We start from the raw sequence: 17027 nt of genomic DNA on the forward strand, positions 1-17027 counted from the left end.
ATATGTATATATATATATATATATATATATATATATATATACATATATAGAATACAATATTGTAAGTGGAAGGTAATTATGACAATGAAAAGTGGGCTCAGTGTACCTACTAGCCTCGAATGCAACTGTACGTACAATTCAACAAATACATACTTACGACATTTTCGAATAACTTTTTTTTTTTGATACTTATTTGTGGACAAATTATCGGGGTACAAATTATTTCTCAATATTTTTGTCTGAGGTAAGTAAGTAAGCATCATTACTACTTCAACCTTTGAAAACAGGACAACGTTGACGTGCAACAATAGTTTAATTCTTATTTTGTACTTTATCGAATCTTTCGATAACCCGAGCGATAAACTTGCTGAGTACATCCTGTCGCATGCGACCAACGTCAAGAACTTCTTCGTGGTTCGCCTCACTGTCGTCGTCGTAGCTCGTCACGCACTCGTTTGTGATTAGAGACAAGGCGAACGCTGTTAGATCACAGTGCCGTGCTATGATCACCTGGAATCAAAACATTAAATTCTCATTTTAGGCTGACAAGTTAGAAGACCCTCGGCTTCGCTTTGTTGCTACTAACTTCTACAACAAGTGAAACAAGCACCATTTTAACGACCTGGGCGCACCGTTATCTGTATTGCACTCTTCCGGTGACAATTTTCTAGAAAGCCAACACGACGGCGTACCAAAATCTTGGGTAGATTTAATCCGTGGCTGCCTTCAATGACTGCAAAACACTCTTTATAACACTCAAGAAAAAGAAGAAGTCTTTCTTAGGTATTGTTTCGTACCGGCTAATAGATACCCCATGACGCAATTTTGCATGTTTATAATAATCACAAAACATTCCGAAATTCAGTGTCTTATTTAAAATAAGGAAATGTAGTTGTTCTAATGACTTGTTTGTGTAAAAAGCTTACTTTTTGAAAATTTTGTGATAAACCTTTGTTTATCTTACTATTTATTTACTTAAATATACAGTTAAGTACGCAATAACAGCAAATATTGATTGGCGAGGGTTATTGTGACAATGTAACACTTTTATGATAATTTGTTAACCTATAAGCTATAAAATTAATTAATAAGGTAATTAAGCAATCGACACCTAATTAGCTACTTTAAACTGAAATCGGTTTGGCTATGACTTAACAAAGTTTCACTAATCATTGTAGACCGTTATTAATATGGTTTTTTTCTTTGCACTTCGCGGTGGCATATGGTTATCATTGACCTTTATTGGTAGGTCAATATGACGGTTACAACCATAGATTTAATGGTTACAACATACACGTTACATAAAATTAACCCAAAAAATAAAAGACGATCAGCTCTTTGAATAAAATTCCTACATAAAAACTCTGTTTATACAAACCTCATGTACTGTAGACATGCCGACGGCGTCGACACCGAGCATTTTGAGCATTTTCAGTTCTGCCACCGTTTCGAAGTTAGGGCCACCAAGACAAGCATACACTCCTTCTCGTACGATATTTTCTAAATTCAACTCTACGGCAACCTAAAAATATCAGAACGTGAGTGGTGATTAGTATTACTTTTACTACACGTAACACGTTTGAGTTAATGGCGTAGTATTATATTAGTAGCTTGATTTTGAAGTAAATATGAGTTGTAGAATATATTAAAAATCGTAACTATATATATATATATAATATATATATATATTTTCGAATTGAACAGAAAACAGAAACATTGCCGATATCATTCACAGATTACCTAGTCATTCACAGATTTATTAAGCACAAAAAAATTTTCGGTGTATTTACCTACTTACGTACCTAATACTTGTGACAAAATTAATTTACATTTTTTATTGATTTATTCTTTACTTTTATTAATACAAAGATCGAATACAAAGAAAAAATAATTCGATTCGGCGGGATTCAAACCAGCATCTTCAGCATACCAGGCGTACGTTCTCCCAACTAAGCTAAACGAACCAGCAGACCCAACGCATTTTTCTATGTGCTTGTTGCAGATCTTTGTTTTCGGTTGTTTTAACGACTTTTTACCCTAGCGCCATTTGTGAGAAGTCTATGAAAGTTTTTCTTCATTCATCCCAGGTACCTTTACAGCTACAAGCGGCTGACAAGAGACGTCGCTAATAAATTATTATAGTAATATAATTTCTCTTGTCGGACGTTTGGCTAAGATCAAAATGAAGTGTTCAATATAGTTTATAAACTAAACTTCAAGCTAAATTTATATGAATAATTGTGTTAATATAGATAATTACAAATATCTTTATAATCGTTGGTGAAATTACAGGCACACGGGACTTGTCACCTTCAGGGTGACGGGCATAGTGCTAGTGTCCCTCAAATCTTTGCTATTTACCTAAAGCTATGAGTGGCACTGCAACCATTGTTGACAGGCGTGTCGCTTACCACCAGGTGCACGACTTGTTCATCCCATCACTTAGTATTATAAAAAAGAAATCTCCCGGGAAAGAACCCAGGACCTTTGCGTGGCAGACCAGCATGGTATCCGTTCGGCCTCCTCTCAGGCGAGGCTTTAGGCCATAGTCTGCCCCGTGGTCTGCCACGCTGGCACACTGCTGGTTGGGGACATCACTCGTTTTCCGAGGTTTGTGAACCTTCTTCGACGTGCAGGTTTCATCACGATATTTTCCTTCACCAAAACGCTCACGGTAAATTTCTAATTAAATTTGGCCCAAAAAATTTCGAGAAACTCAGATGAGCGAGCCCGATTTACAGAAATTATCAAAAATATTGTTTCGTCAACACAAAATAAATTTTGTTAGTTTGAATAAATCCAGAGGCATAGAGATAACGAGTCGTCTGTAATATGTCGATTAATATGACGTGCAGTATGGCAGCAATTCCGAACCTCGATAACCCCCGAGATGCTATGAAACTTAGTTGTTTTTATGAAACAATCCAATTATTAAATGTATCGATATTGAATGTGAAGAAGTTAATATATCGCTGATTAATTAATGTATTTTTTTCAATAATTGATCAGTTTCTTAAGGTACTCAAAACTGATAGATTTTGAACAGGTTACGGAAACGTGATATTTTTATTTTTAAAACCGACAAACTGGTGCCCGCGACTTCGTCGGCGTAGGATAATTACTTCGAGTAGCCTTACTGTACTACTTGGGTACTTAAGACATGATTGGTTTGGAACGGAACTTTCGTCCCCTATTTTACCTCCTTTAAGATTTATTTTTGTGATAAAAAGTAGCCTACGTCCTTCTCCTAGGTTCCATCTATCTCTATACCAAATGTATTAGGTTCAGCAGTTTAGGTGTCAGATAGAGTTACTTTCGCATTATCAGTTTGTATTAATTATTAATTAACCAATGTACATACATTTTATATTAAACAATTTTCTTTTCACTAGAAGAAAACGACGTATTTGTGCAATTTTCAGATTTGTTTAGATTTTTGAAAACATTTTTCAATTAAAAATAAAACAAAATAATTCGTTGATACATACATCTGTTTAGGCGTTATTGTGTACTCGCGTAAAGGTTCTTATCATCCTCCATATTGCCTTTTCTTCTGCTTATATACCCAGAGCCAGTGAGCATAAACAAGTATAATATCATTGCCCAGAGCACGTCAATCTTGATATTTTGGATTTTGATGTGACGAAAAACATTGTATATACCACGGGCGGTAAAAATTATACAAACATCGAGTCATTAAAGCCCTCAGCCTTCGGCTTCGAGCTTCTAACAATCTTTCGTTAGTAATTTCTTAATTACCGCCCTTAATACTTACCCAAAGTACTATTTCATTGTTTCTTACAATATCCTAATGACGGTTTTATTCACGTGTAGACAATTTTACGTTCAGTAATACTATAATCTCGAATGTCACATATTTTTAATTACAACACTATTGTAATACAGTGCGTTATGTAGGTATACCTACTATAATAATATGATAATTTATTATTTGGTAATAATATAATGTAATTTTTTATTAATGCATTTAAAATTTTATCGTTGGCACACTAGTAGTATCCCATTCTTTTTAGCTTTCCTCTGCCTCAAAGATCGTCTATGCCCATATTAGTTTTAAGCTGTTTATGTACTGTTTTTATTCTTCCGTTTGAGTAATAAAGTGTATATCTATACATATATCTATCTATCTATTTTGTTATGAAAGTACGGTTTCCAGATTCCTTACCTCTTTGGCAATTTTTCTAAATTCATAATTATAGGCTTTGCTCATTGGCGGGAATCGTGGTCCGAATCTGTCATCATTTGGTCCGTGTAGAGGATTGTTGCCAGCGAAACCCATCATATTGATGTGGTCCTTAACAATCATGAAATCTCCGATTCTGAAATCTGGATTCAAACCACCAGCTGCGTTTGTTGCTATTAAGGTCTTGATTCCAATGAGCTTCATCACTCGAACGGGTAGACAGCACTGTGGAGAGATTCAAAGTTTAGTAGTAAATTCAAAGAGCAAGTACACATAAAATATCTTTCTTTCTTTCAAATATTACCCAGTCAATAATTGGTAATATTCTAAGTGTAGCCAACGCTAGCATAACTTTTTTATAAAACAAAAATCGACCTCAGAAGCATTGCTTATCCCTATTTCACTGTGTTTTCTATTCATTAAAATTAGATCTATCCTTTCCATCACCCGGGGACTAGGCGTAGGCTTGGGTTCCACCCCTATGTTGTGGATGTTCCAAAGATTCGCACGAAGCGTTGCTCTTCCACATTTATATGGCGTACGTCTATAGAGTGGAATTCCTTGCCTGCAGACTTGTTTTTTAAACGTTATAACTTGGGCATTCAAGGCGATAGTGAATAGGAAATATTTAGTGCATTGTTATATTTTTCCATCAGGTGAGATGGAGGTCAAATGCGCACTTACATTTCATATAACAAAAATGTGCCAAGTTTCATTGAAAGTCGGTGAAATAAAATAAACCGGATTCATCCCCTAATTCGCCACCCTTACACGTGGAATATTTTCTTCAAATTTAAATGGTACTTACTACTACGGGGGTAAGTACCTCTTTTCCAACAAAGTAAAAATCGTCGAAATCGGTTCTCAAATGTCGAAGTAAACGCGTAACATATGCACAAAATAAACTAGACGAATTGAGAACCTCTTCCTTTTTTGAAGTCGGTGAAAAATACAACGTTCAGCCTAAAACATCATAACAGAGAAGTCTTGCCAAGAACTATGAGCATAAAAATAATCCAACTAGTCAACCTAATGAATAAAAATATAATCTCACATGGTTTAATGGCGGAGGATAAAACTACTAAACATGCTTTGCAAACATTTAGAAAACATGGAGTTACTAATAAACCACAAGCGTTAAAAAAATGTATGATGTGATAGTGATACTTTATTAAGAGCAATAAGATAATAATAATTATAATAATTTTACACGTAATAATAATAAGAGTTGATCTATGAATAGTTGCAGTAGAGGTTCTTGTGAAAGAGTCCATTCGGGAAAGACGCCACTTTACCTATTTCATTAATACATTTATAAGCATTACAGCGTTCCAGTTTGAAAGGGTGCACGGTGAACTTACAGGCTCCTGGGACTTTGCAACTTATGCCTCAGGGTGATGGACGCCATGGCAGTACCCCTCAGATCTTTGCAATTTAAAGCTCTGATCAGCACTGCAACTGTTATGGACTTGTTTATCCCGTATTTAAAAAAATTCGGAGGTATTTTTCCAAATTTTTATTAATAATGTCCGATTGTAGGTTTAACTTTTTTACTCTCTCTAATCTCTCAGAGTTTTAAATCCGTTCTAAAAGTCGTTCTAAATTTCTCACACCTCATTATGGGTAAATTATGTTTACTTGATAAAGGAAAGTTTCATTGAGCGTTATATTATTATCAGTCGTAGGTAGTTCACTCCAAATATAAGTGTATTATCTATGGTTTACTCTGTCGTCTTTGTGGGTTCATAACAAAAGATAACCTACATCGCTGGGGGTCGAGCCCGTTTACATCAGCCGAATCACAATTTCCAGATTTTTATACAGAATGTTTATTTACTACTTTGATTACATATTTGACCTAGTCAACCCAGCATTGGCAGTGGTGCAGACGTAATACTGAAACATACGATAAACAGTTATAAAACTTAAGTTATTTTAAGAATATAATTTGCGCGATGAATATACACACAAAAACCTTCCTGAAATAACTTTTGTTTTTTCTCAGCGATTCGAGCATTCGAATGTCAATTCATTATCAAGAACAAACAAACCAAATAGGTCGAGAAATATTCTCAAGACCCCTGGTATTGTTTATTAGTAAGTTTCGTTCCCTCCGTAATAAATAATATGTACAATAATCTCAGTACAGAGTGGTACTCGGTCTTTTTAGTAGGTACCTAAAAAGACCGACCTCAAACGTTCGTGGAATTACATCCTTTTGGTAAGTTTCAATGAAATCGGTTACCGGAAATTGCGCGAAACCGGATTCATTCTCTAGTTTGCCACACCTAGACGTGGAATATTTTCTTCAAATTTAAATGGGACCACTAATGACGTATCCTCATTCCAACAAAAAGGATCATCGGCGTTACCGAGTAACCTACATACAAAAAATACATACAGTCGAATTGAGAACCTTCTCCTGTTTTTGAAGTCGGTTAATTAGGTAATACTAGTCGCTTATACAGGCTAATTTTTTAAATACTAACAACCTTGCAGAATTAGATTACCAACATCATAAATAATCACTTTTGTTTCGTGACTTGATAAATCATGATAAGACAATAAATAAACTTCTTAGTGTTTTCGTATCTTCTATCTGATATTTTTAAAATCTATATTTGGTAGTAAGGAGTAAAGTTCAAACGTGTAAGCGTCCTCAGACGCGTCGGAGATTCCTGACGATTCTCGAGTTTTGCACAAATTATTTTAGAGCGTTCTATTTAAATATTTTTATTTTTGTATGAAAGTAAAATCTGGTGACTTATTAAAAGTTATGGAACAAAAAAGTTGTTATTTATGATGTTAGTAATACAGTTCTGCGCGGTTATTAGTATTTTACAAATAACCCTGTATAATGCTTGAAGGTCAAGGAAAATTTCACTAGCACCCTTACAAACCGGAGCGCAGTAATATTCACGTTACTGCTTGGCGGCAGAAATTGCTAAGGTTGCAGTACTTACCTGCATAAATTCTTTCACAAGGACCTCTATTGTTGTTCTTCCTGAGAATTCTAACGCAGTCTCTAAAATTCCGCATCTATCGTATCGTATGTAGTTTGTACGTTACGAAATTGACATACAGTTCATTATGCTATTTCGTTACAAAATTTCGCATCCATTCCCTTCCGCGACAAGTCAAGTAATCCATACTGAACAATGAATACAATCGACTTGGGTAATTTTCAAGTTAAATAAATAATAAATTAATCAATATTTAGACAACATCTCATACGTTGCTCCGATCCCTGACTAAAGCACTTGTGTTATAGAAATCGGAAGCAACAACGGTACCACATACACCCAGACTCGAGACAATATAGAAAAGTTCGTTTTTCTACATCGATCTGGGATCGAACCTTAGAGTTGGCGACACCGTGAAAAGCGGTGTGCAAGTCACTCGACCACGCAATTTACCTTTCTTTAGCAAATATCGGTGGTAATTAATATCATTTAAATATTCTAGAACATTATCATGAAGTATTACTTAATATAAGTGTGCAGTAATCCTGAAATATTATTTAATATTACACGATAATATACTTGAATAGTTAAACAATAAAAATTGCCAACGAAATTAGGTATAGATTACTAACCTTAAAATTACCCACTTAAATTTTATCTGATTATCTTTAGCTTCGCAAAAAACACATACCAAAATAATTAATTAACTATCTACATATTTATTAGTATTTAAGCTAACTTGCCTCCTAATCATAATACAGGTATTTAAGCTCTATCAACTGGTAATTTTTTAGATTAGTAACAAAGACGTAAATAAACATTCAAAACCTAAATTCGCAACATGAAGGTGATTCATGAATCACAGGCATCGAGTATACAATCAGAAATAGAGACAAAATGTCATTTAACTTGTTTGAAAACTATTCTGCCACATCATTACTGTGATAACTGCGCTCCGATTGGCTAGCCCGAGTTCGAAACAATTGACGGGTGTCGTCAACTGTTTCACTTCAAATCGACCAGTTAACTTGAGCTTTGCTATAATGGACAAAAATTGCAAAATTACATATTTAATATTTAATTACCGATGAAATGTGATTCCGTTTGTTTTGTAATTAGATGTTTTGATGTCTTTCTCACACCACTGAATAGAACAGCACGGCATTGTTAGAGATATTATCTTTATTACAATAAATACTGAATATTTATTGGAATATACGGAGACGTACGCACAGGTCAGTAGTTGCCTGTCTATATTTCAGTGCAAACGGGAGTTGATATTTATAAGAGCTGTATCGCTAATGTGTTACCAGGAATATATGGCCCTTATTTCGTCTCTATTTCTGGTTATATTATACTCGATGATCACAGGCTTACATAAATTGCAATATACCTACAATTTCTCCTTAGCCTTATTATAATTGGATATTTTGTTCTTTACATTATTGTTAAATGTAATCGTACATTACTGCAGAGGCCGGGAAGTAAAGGATTGCTAGAGTAGTAAGAGTTACAAGGACGAGCGCCAGCGAGGCCTTGTATTAGTACGAATCAAGCAATCCCCGTTCCCGCCGAGGCCTATATAGTATTTTTCTCAAACGATGTGAGGAAATAATAAAAGACTAAAGAAAGGACGATGTAGGTACAATAGAAAAAGTAATAAAATATTAATTAATATTTGACGTGTTCGTGTGTCATTTATGGACCATGCGACTTCTTTCCGAGGTCTGGAAAGTAAGTATGAAAATCCATTATCAACTGCCAGTGTTCATAATTAAAAACTCCTACCTTTACCGCTAACTTAAAAAAAAGAAAATTGCGGTAACATTTAAATTAAAATATTTTGGTATTCTTTTGTCTTTTTTGAACTTCGGTCGCGAAAATGAGTGCTAATGAGAAGAGCGATAACGAAAATACAGTAATAGATACACGTTCAAATACATCATCAGAACTTCAGCAGATTACCACTAAAGTGTCTGGAAAAACAATAACATTTTCTTTTAGAAATTGCCCTAATACGTTAAATATTATTTTTAATATTAATTATTATTTTATACAACTTCCTCTCTTAAGTTTTTTATTATTTCCTCACATTGTTTGAGAAAAATTCTAGACATGTCTCAGCGGGAACGGGGATTGATTGACTGGTATTAATACAAGTTCTCGCTGGCGCTCGTCCTTGTAACTCATACTCGTCCAGCAATCCCTTACATCCCGGCCTCTGCAATAATGTACTATTTATTATTATCCTATTATCCTATCCAGGTATTTTCTTGGTATTGGACTAAACTTAGGGTGCCCGAAAGGAGCTTCTCCGCACCATGTATCATTTTTTTCCTGTAAATCTGGCGCACCTCGCTCAACGCCACTTGAAAAATCTTTTCACCATTATGCCAAGCATTTATAGCGTAAGAAGATTGCACTAATTCATTTAAGCCAACAAAAATACCAAATTCGTATCTATTCCGTAAAAGAACATCTTTAATTAATGTACTATCTAGGTATTAGTAGGTACTATGTATAAGTTTATAAATACTACGACACGAGCCACTTTCGCGGCAACGATAATATAATGTCAAGTAAAAATCATGATTACACACACCTTCCAAAGTGGGTAGCCCTCGTAGTAATGAAATCTTCCCTGCATGGCTACGACGGGCACTCCAGCGATGTGACCGAAAACAAGCTTTCCCTGATGTCCTTCAACTGTACTCACGGGAAAGTTGGGGATTTCCGTATAAGGGAAACATTGTGCGTCTACTATGCTATCTGCTAGAGATCCTGTTTATAATTTAACACAATTAGCTACGATTTCTACAAACGAATACTTCGAAAATTGCATTTAGGTTACCGATGTGGATTTTTACTTCAAATTCTATAACTTTATTTGATTTTAAAATCGGGACTTAATCGTGTGTAAAAACATAAACCTCAGCGTTTCGGATTTTAAAATAAAATAATTTGTTAATGCCGTGAAAGATCAAATCAATGTAATTCTATAACTAATGTAGAACCGAGGGTCCTGGACTGTTTATATTATGTTGAGTCAAATATTTAAATTATATACTTAAGTTTACTAAATTGTAGTACTTGTCATGATGACTACCTACTACATTTCAAAGTCACTGTTGATATTTTAGTACAGTACCTACATACAATACTTTTTCTAAGTAAAGTGAAATAATGAAACACAACCAATCTTTATATTGATTTTAGATAAATAGGTCTTTTTTGTCAAATTACGCCTTTGTATCTATTATGCAACATTTTGAGATATTATTTAATAAAATAATTTGAATTTTAATAATTTCACAAATGTAGTGGCGTTATTCTATTCAGGAACACAGGATATGTTTAAAGATGCTCTTATAATAAGCAAAAATACGACGTTCTTTTTTAAAAAACTCATTATAGTTTTGTATACAGGACTCTAATGAAATTTTTCAGTACAGTAACAGTACCATAGACAATGGAATTTTGGTTCAGAACTAAAAAGAGCGCCTTAGTGATATGGTTTCTGAGATTATACTAATTGAAAGTCTATACTTTAATTAATTAAGGAGAAAAATTCTATAAAAAATAGACAATAATATATACCATCATTCCAATACGCACCCATCCCAGAGCCGCAGATGATTCCAATACGGGGTCGAACTGACGTGCGCGACAGCAGAAAATTTGCTATTTCCTGTAGCAACTCATATGAATAGCTGAAAGAAGTAACAACAATAATATCACATAAATTTGTTCAATCATCTCATCGTATTTGCCTATTTTAATTACTATATATAAATAGCAAAATATACTTAGTATATTCAAAGAAAATAGTACAGTTTCATGACATATAAACGGATGACGTACTTTAGTGTGTTATACATGAGTTAATAGTTAAGTAATGTAATCTGGGCTTACGTAAAAAAAGTATTATACACACCGTATTAAATAAGGTTCTAACGGAAAAACATTACTTCGTCCTGCCATTTTGATTTACTTGTTACCGCTATTTTAATAGAGACCTTATTAAATTGATGTTATACTTGCAAATTTAATGCAGACCCATCTGTGCACGTGTATGTTCAAATTACGTTTAGTCATAATTCTATAGCATGAGTAAATTAAATATAAACGGTTTATAAATATAAAATTAACTTTATTCTGACTTGGTACCTACCAAAATGGTGTACCTGAAAACCTTAATCGAAAACTTGATATAGTACTATTAATAATGTTTAAATTATTTATCATATGTAATAAGTTGCATAGTATTCGGTAATATGTATAAGATCAGGAACACGTTACGATGCAACTCTACATATTTGTATATATCGTTTGTGATAAGCAGATCAAAGTGTCAAACTTGCCGTGCTGTTTCTTGACTGTATGTTGTTAATTATTATAAATATTGAATATTTTTTAAAATTTTAGACCTTGTAATCTATAGGGGCAGTTATTTATGTGAATAAATCGCGCGGTCTCTAGCTATTGTAACATTTTATTGTATTATACAGTCTGTCTGTACAATATGTTCTGGAGAAGTCGTCTTCGTTGGCTGAAGGTTTAGTTAGAATTGCCCTCGTCGTCTTTTGTCCAAAAGAAAGTCGTTCTAATTTCTTTCAATCTAGTCAGTCTGTCTTTGTGGCCAGTCATTCCGATGGTCATCCTTGGAGACTCAACGCAATAGATACTATACTATACATGGTCAAACAAAAAAATATCGTGAAAAGTTAACGAAAATTGTGAATTAAATTTTAATTGAATTGATATTCAATTATTTTTTGTGAAATTATTCCACTAGTTTGTTATAATTATTAATACAAACATCTAGAAGAGACTCAGAAAAAATTCCTTCGATCCGGTCGGATTCGAACCGACGTCTTCTTGCATACCGTGCCAGACGCTATACCAACTAAGCCACGGAACGAACCAACGAAAATTGTGAAACTAGAGAAAAAAAATTCAGTTGCTAAAATCTATGGTTTTCAAGTTATTTTTAAACTGTTAATCAATTAACAAGATAGGAATAAGTCACTAGCTTAAACGTATTTATCTCATAAATTTTATAATATTGGCACGACACAAAATATAAAAATAACGTAATCAAGATTTCTGCGTTGGCAGATTCTGTGGCATAATTTGATTGTCCGATACTCATTTAATTACATAATTATCTTTAGTCGAATGTTTATAACACTATACTACATGTATTAAAGTATTATATATGTATTCTATGATGGTATGTTCTCTAACTTACCAGTAACTTACTTGATAGAATTTTAATTTGGCCGAATTTTTAATAGCATGTTATTAGCAGACAGGGATACGACCAGGAAGTTGATGACGTTACCACAAATATAGAGTTTAAAAAAAAAGTATGGGGAAATCCCAAACCATAGAAGATATAAATACAAATGATACAAGGAAATTGTGTTACATTAGGAACCATTTAGTCTTATTTTTTGGCGTAGTCTTTTCTCCCAATACATAAAATAATTTTTATAAGAAACTGAGTTTATCTGTAATAATAAAAATAGTTGATCAATTTTATTCATTTTTATGGACGTCACGCTTGACCAAATAATTGATTATGCAAGAATTGTATTCACAAAAAAGACTAAATGATTCCTAAAACAGTTTCCTTGAATCTTCTATGGTTTCGGATTTCTCCATACTGTGCTATAAAAAAAAAACACTCTGTATATATAATTTCGTTTAAAAAATAATTAGCTTGCATGCATGGTGTATGCCTTGTTGCAGTTTCATTGCATTATTACGGAAAAAAAATACGTTTTAATAAAAAACAAATATTGCACATAAACAACAAAATTATAAATTGTGATTCTGAAAATGAAATAATTATTCTGTTCATAAATTGTATCCAAAAATAGAATTGTTCTGTTATTTATACCTACCGTTATTATGCAAGGTAAAATTGATAAAGTATATTACGCAATTGAAGGTGGAACTGCGTTGGGGGCGTGTCATTGTCAAACCGGCAAAGTCTCGACCTGCTGAATGCCTGACTGATGAGGTTCAATTACAGAGTACAACGTAACTAAATCCCTAATATAACTCATTTTGAACCATATAACTTATAATATAAGAACGTAGATGGGGTAAAGTTAAAATGAATGCATTGGACAGGTTTTTATTCATTCCTAACTAATTATACTTATCAAGCACAACACAAGCTTCTAGGTAGTGTCCGATTTTCTTAATTTCTTAAGACTGTTTTCCAGACTCTTGTAATATATAAATATAAAATTATTCACCAGTTTGAATCTAAATATATTCCTCTTTTTATTCATTGATTGCCATGAACATTATAATTCATAGATAAATTCAAGGGTGTACGTCATTATCGTGTTCAAGATTATACCAATTTACGTCTTCAATTTTGCACTTGTATTTTTTGTTTTTAATTGCTTATTTTGTAATTTAATTCGCCACCACTATCACGAGTTTTGAAAGATATATGTATTGCTTAATTTGACACAAATTTAATTATTTGAATAAATGCTAACATGACGTATATGAATGAATTCTTGAAAGATAATATAAGCCTTATAATATCGTGAACTAACACTTACCCTTTAATTCCTTCTCCGGTTTCAGTAGTAGCTTCAGGAAGAGGAGCAACATAAGTCTTATTTCCATTTAAAACATCGTTCGCGTTAACTGGCGCCATCTCTGCACTGTGTCAATGTCAAAGTTACTTTTAAGTCGTAAGGTCTATAGCGTTTGATAACTGAACGAGTAATGCGATGGATAGAAGACTCGACCGGCTTTATAACATTAGCTCGCTGATGATAAATATAGGCAGCAATTACGAGCACTCGTCTCTCGGTAAATAAGTAGCTTTTAAATCAGTCTTATCACAGGCCACGATATGGTGAAAATCTATGCAAAAAAAGTGCATATTATTTCTTACTGCCATTTATGACGACCTTATTTACAAGTGCAACAATTGGCTAATAAAGTCGTTTATTCATTACTCCTTAGCTCTACAATGGTTTTACATAGACACTACTGAATTTTCTTTCCTTTTTCGTTGCGTGTTGTGTATGTAACGTGATAAAAACGTGAGCAAGTCGCGACTATGTTAGTAATATAGGTAATACGAGTGATACCTACTAACTCTTTTTATCTTTTCAATTTATTATACACTAGATGTTCTCGTGATATACTTCAAAGGGCTGTTGTACATACAAAAAAGCAATTATAGTAGGTACACTTTATTTTTAATAAGAACTTTGGAAAGTGCCAAAGTCGATTGATATAGTAAAGTTAGGCACTCCCAGAGACGCTGGTTCATTTCCTGCATATTTTATTAATTGCTCTTCAGGAAGTAACTTTACAAGAAATACTATTTTACAAATACTTGCGTATATACACACGCCTGCACCAGTAAAATCCAAAAAGAATGCAGTGTTTGTATTTTTCAAAAACCTGGCAGGTTATTTCACTTTTCTATTGCAGACTTAATTTGAAAAAATGTTAGTTATTTTTTTATTCAATTGTTTAACGTCTTACTTCAGGCTTCATAAACAAGTTTGACGAGTGGTTCTAGGTTGATTTTGCTTTCATACGAATTTCGTAAAAACTTTAATTGAATCAGGTTTCTTCTTTATTAAACTTCAATTATATCAATGATCAGCACTGCACTACTCACATTAAATTCACATTTTTACAGTTTGACATGCCGTCATAGTAACGTTATTTTTTGTTTTGACAGCAATAAGCTTGTAAGGAATTTTAAACTTTTTGAGAATAATTTACATCTACCCCTAAGGACTATTTAGGACATATTGCTAGTTTCTAGTAAACTAGCAAAAAGCTTTTAATATTAAGGACGCTGTTGAAGAAGATAGTCCCACGACAATGTTCCTGCTCTAACTAACAACATTATACTTAATAACCACAATTTAAACCAGTAAACTCGACTACAGAAAAGTCTAAGCATTTCCATATGGTACATCAAAACATTCAGGGCTTTTCTGGCAAAACATTAGAATAAGTCTTTTTTTACACCATATTTCCATTGACGTGTTTTGTGTAACAGAACACTGGTTGAAAGACTACGAAGCAATTAACAAAGTAGAAAATGATGTAATAGTCAGTTCGTTCATAAAAAAGAACTTAAGTGGAGGCGGATCAATGATTATTATTAAGCGTAAGTTAAAATTTAAGGAGCGTAAAGATATCACAGATCTCTCTATTGAATGGGCCAATAAAATTTCATGTGTGGAATTGGATCAGTTGTATGTATCTCTGCCAATTTCAATGGAAGATAGTCTAAAACATATTTTACCAACCAAAAAAACTATATTAGTATGCGGAGATTTCAATTTAAACCTGTTGGAAAACTGTTCTACTTCTGTAAGACTCATTAATTTATATAAAAGTTTTAACTTGATTAATCTTTTTTTGGAACCAACTCGCATCTCTGTCTCCGCTTCTACTTGTATTGATAACATTTTTTGCAACACAGACGCAGTATTTAAACCAATCATAAATTGCTTAAGTTAACTGTCAAATGAGCAAGAAGGTAGACCAATTTCTCTGCAGACCGATTACCACAGAACGAATAATTATATTTCAAAATAATATTGACAATAGTTTAAATGCCCTGCTCCGGTATATGGGCCGGAGGTTGCAACTATTTTATATAACATGATATTTAGTTATATTAATAATTAATTTGATAATGTATTTAAACTGACTAATGTATTTAAACACTAACTTTCCATATGGAGACTTAATTTAATGACTGTGCAACGGTAGGCATTCATAAGAGTAGGTCTCGTTTGTATAAGCTATACGCTATGAAAACTTATAATACTAATTCCAGTTTTATAGAATATATTAAAAATTATTCAAAAATATTTAAAAAAGTATGTGTAGCTGCTAAGGTTAAGTTTCACAACGATAAAATTAGACAATCGAAAAATAAAACTAAAACCACTTGGAGTATAATAAATAAAAAGTCAGGCAGGGTTAAACAACATGATAGAGACATAGTTCTAGAATTAGATGGTAAATTTATAAAATCTAGAAATGAGGTAGCCCAAGCTTTTGAATCGTTCTTTTCGGAAATCGCCGTAAACACTGCAGAATTATTAAATTCCATTCCTTCTCTTGCTATTGATCTCCTAAAGAAAAATGTTAATGTTTGTGGCAGTGTATTTAATTTTTATCATGTTAATCCACAAGACATCTTCAAAGCTTTGAAATCTATACATGTTAAAAAAAACTGAAGATCTCTGGGGCATATCGACTAAAGTTATATACTCAGTAATATACTTAATTTCCCCACATTTAACTAATACATTCAATATTTGCGTTGACGAAGGTATTTTTCCTGATTCGATGAAATACAACAAGGTTATTCCTTTATTCAAAAGCTGTAGGAAAGTTGATCCTAGCAACGATAGGCCTATTTCAATTCTATCAGCTTTAAGTAAAATATTCGAATAGGTTATGTTGAGTCAATTGCTGTCTTATTTCGGTAGGAATCACATTTTTCATGTTCATAGTGAACAATATGGGTTTACTAATGGTAGATCAACTAGCGATGCGGGGGTAGCGCCACTAAAACATATATTTGATGCTTGGGAAGGGTCCCAGAACGCTATTGGGGTAAAGCGGCAGATATACAAACCATATTTGTGTTGCAAAAACTAACAATTCGTTCTGTGTACTGTTTAGGTTCTCCGATTTCCCTCAGAGAAAAGTTTAAGGAGACTGGTATCATGACTGTACTGACATCACGGTACATTTACTCAAATATTTTGTATACCCGTAAAAATGTACATAATTTCATTAAGAAAGAAGATATCCATAATATTAACCTTAGAACTAAG

At 33.2% G+C, this 17027-nt stretch overlaps 1 protein-coding gene across 2 annotated transcripts; it reads right to left on the minus strand.

Annotated features, from left to right (window-relative positions):
• Nucleotides 1-115: 115 nt before the first annotated feature.
• LOC113227913 (purine nucleoside phosphorylase) lies at nucleotides 116-13944 on the minus strand. 2 transcript variants are annotated; one of them, XM_026461002.1, is made up of 6 exons: nucleotides 13755-13944; nucleotides 10765-10877; nucleotides 9770-9948; nucleotides 4187-4429; nucleotides 1379-1522; nucleotides 116-510 (listed from the first exon to the last, which is right to left on the minus strand). In XM_026461002.1, the coding sequence occupies exons 1-6, from the start codon at nucleotides 13850-13852 to the stop codon at nucleotides 313-315; spliced, it is 975 nt and encodes a 324-aa protein (XP_026316787.1). In that variant the 5' UTR covers nucleotides 13853-13944; the 3' UTR covers nucleotides 116-312. The 2 variants fall into 2 exon arrangements, with proteins under 2 accessions (XP_026316787.1, XP_026316788.1); XM_026461003.1 differs by having other exon boundaries at nucleotides 10783-10877; nucleotides 13755-13942.
• Nucleotides 13945-17027: the final 3083 nt, after the last annotated feature.

Source organism: Hyposmocoma kahamanoa, unplaced genomic scaffold (assembly GCF_003589595.1).
Source record: "Hyposmocoma kahamanoa isolate Upper Pololo Valley unplaced genomic scaffold, ASM358959v1 220, whole genome shotgun sequence".
Taxonomy (NCBI): Eukaryota; Metazoa; Arthropoda; class Insecta; order Lepidoptera; family Cosmopterigidae; genus Hyposmocoma; species Hyposmocoma kahamanoa.

What these genes read in the sequence shown, in the direction of transcription:
- LOC113227913 (XM_026461002.1), bottom strand. Translation starts at nt 13,852, where the DNA reads ATGGCGCCAGTTAACGCGAACGATGTTTTAAATGGAAATAAGACTTAT. An exon ending in ACCGGAGAAGGAATTAAAGG is followed by an intron (nt 10,878 to 13,754) that starts GTAAGTGTTAGT and finishes TACTTCTTTCAG; the next exon opens with CTATTCATATGAGTTGCTAC. An exon ending in AGGGCTACCCACTTTGGAAG is followed by an intron (nt 4,430 to 9,769) that starts GTGTGTGTAATC and finishes ATCTCTCCACAG; the next exon opens with TGCTGTCTACCCGTTCGAGT.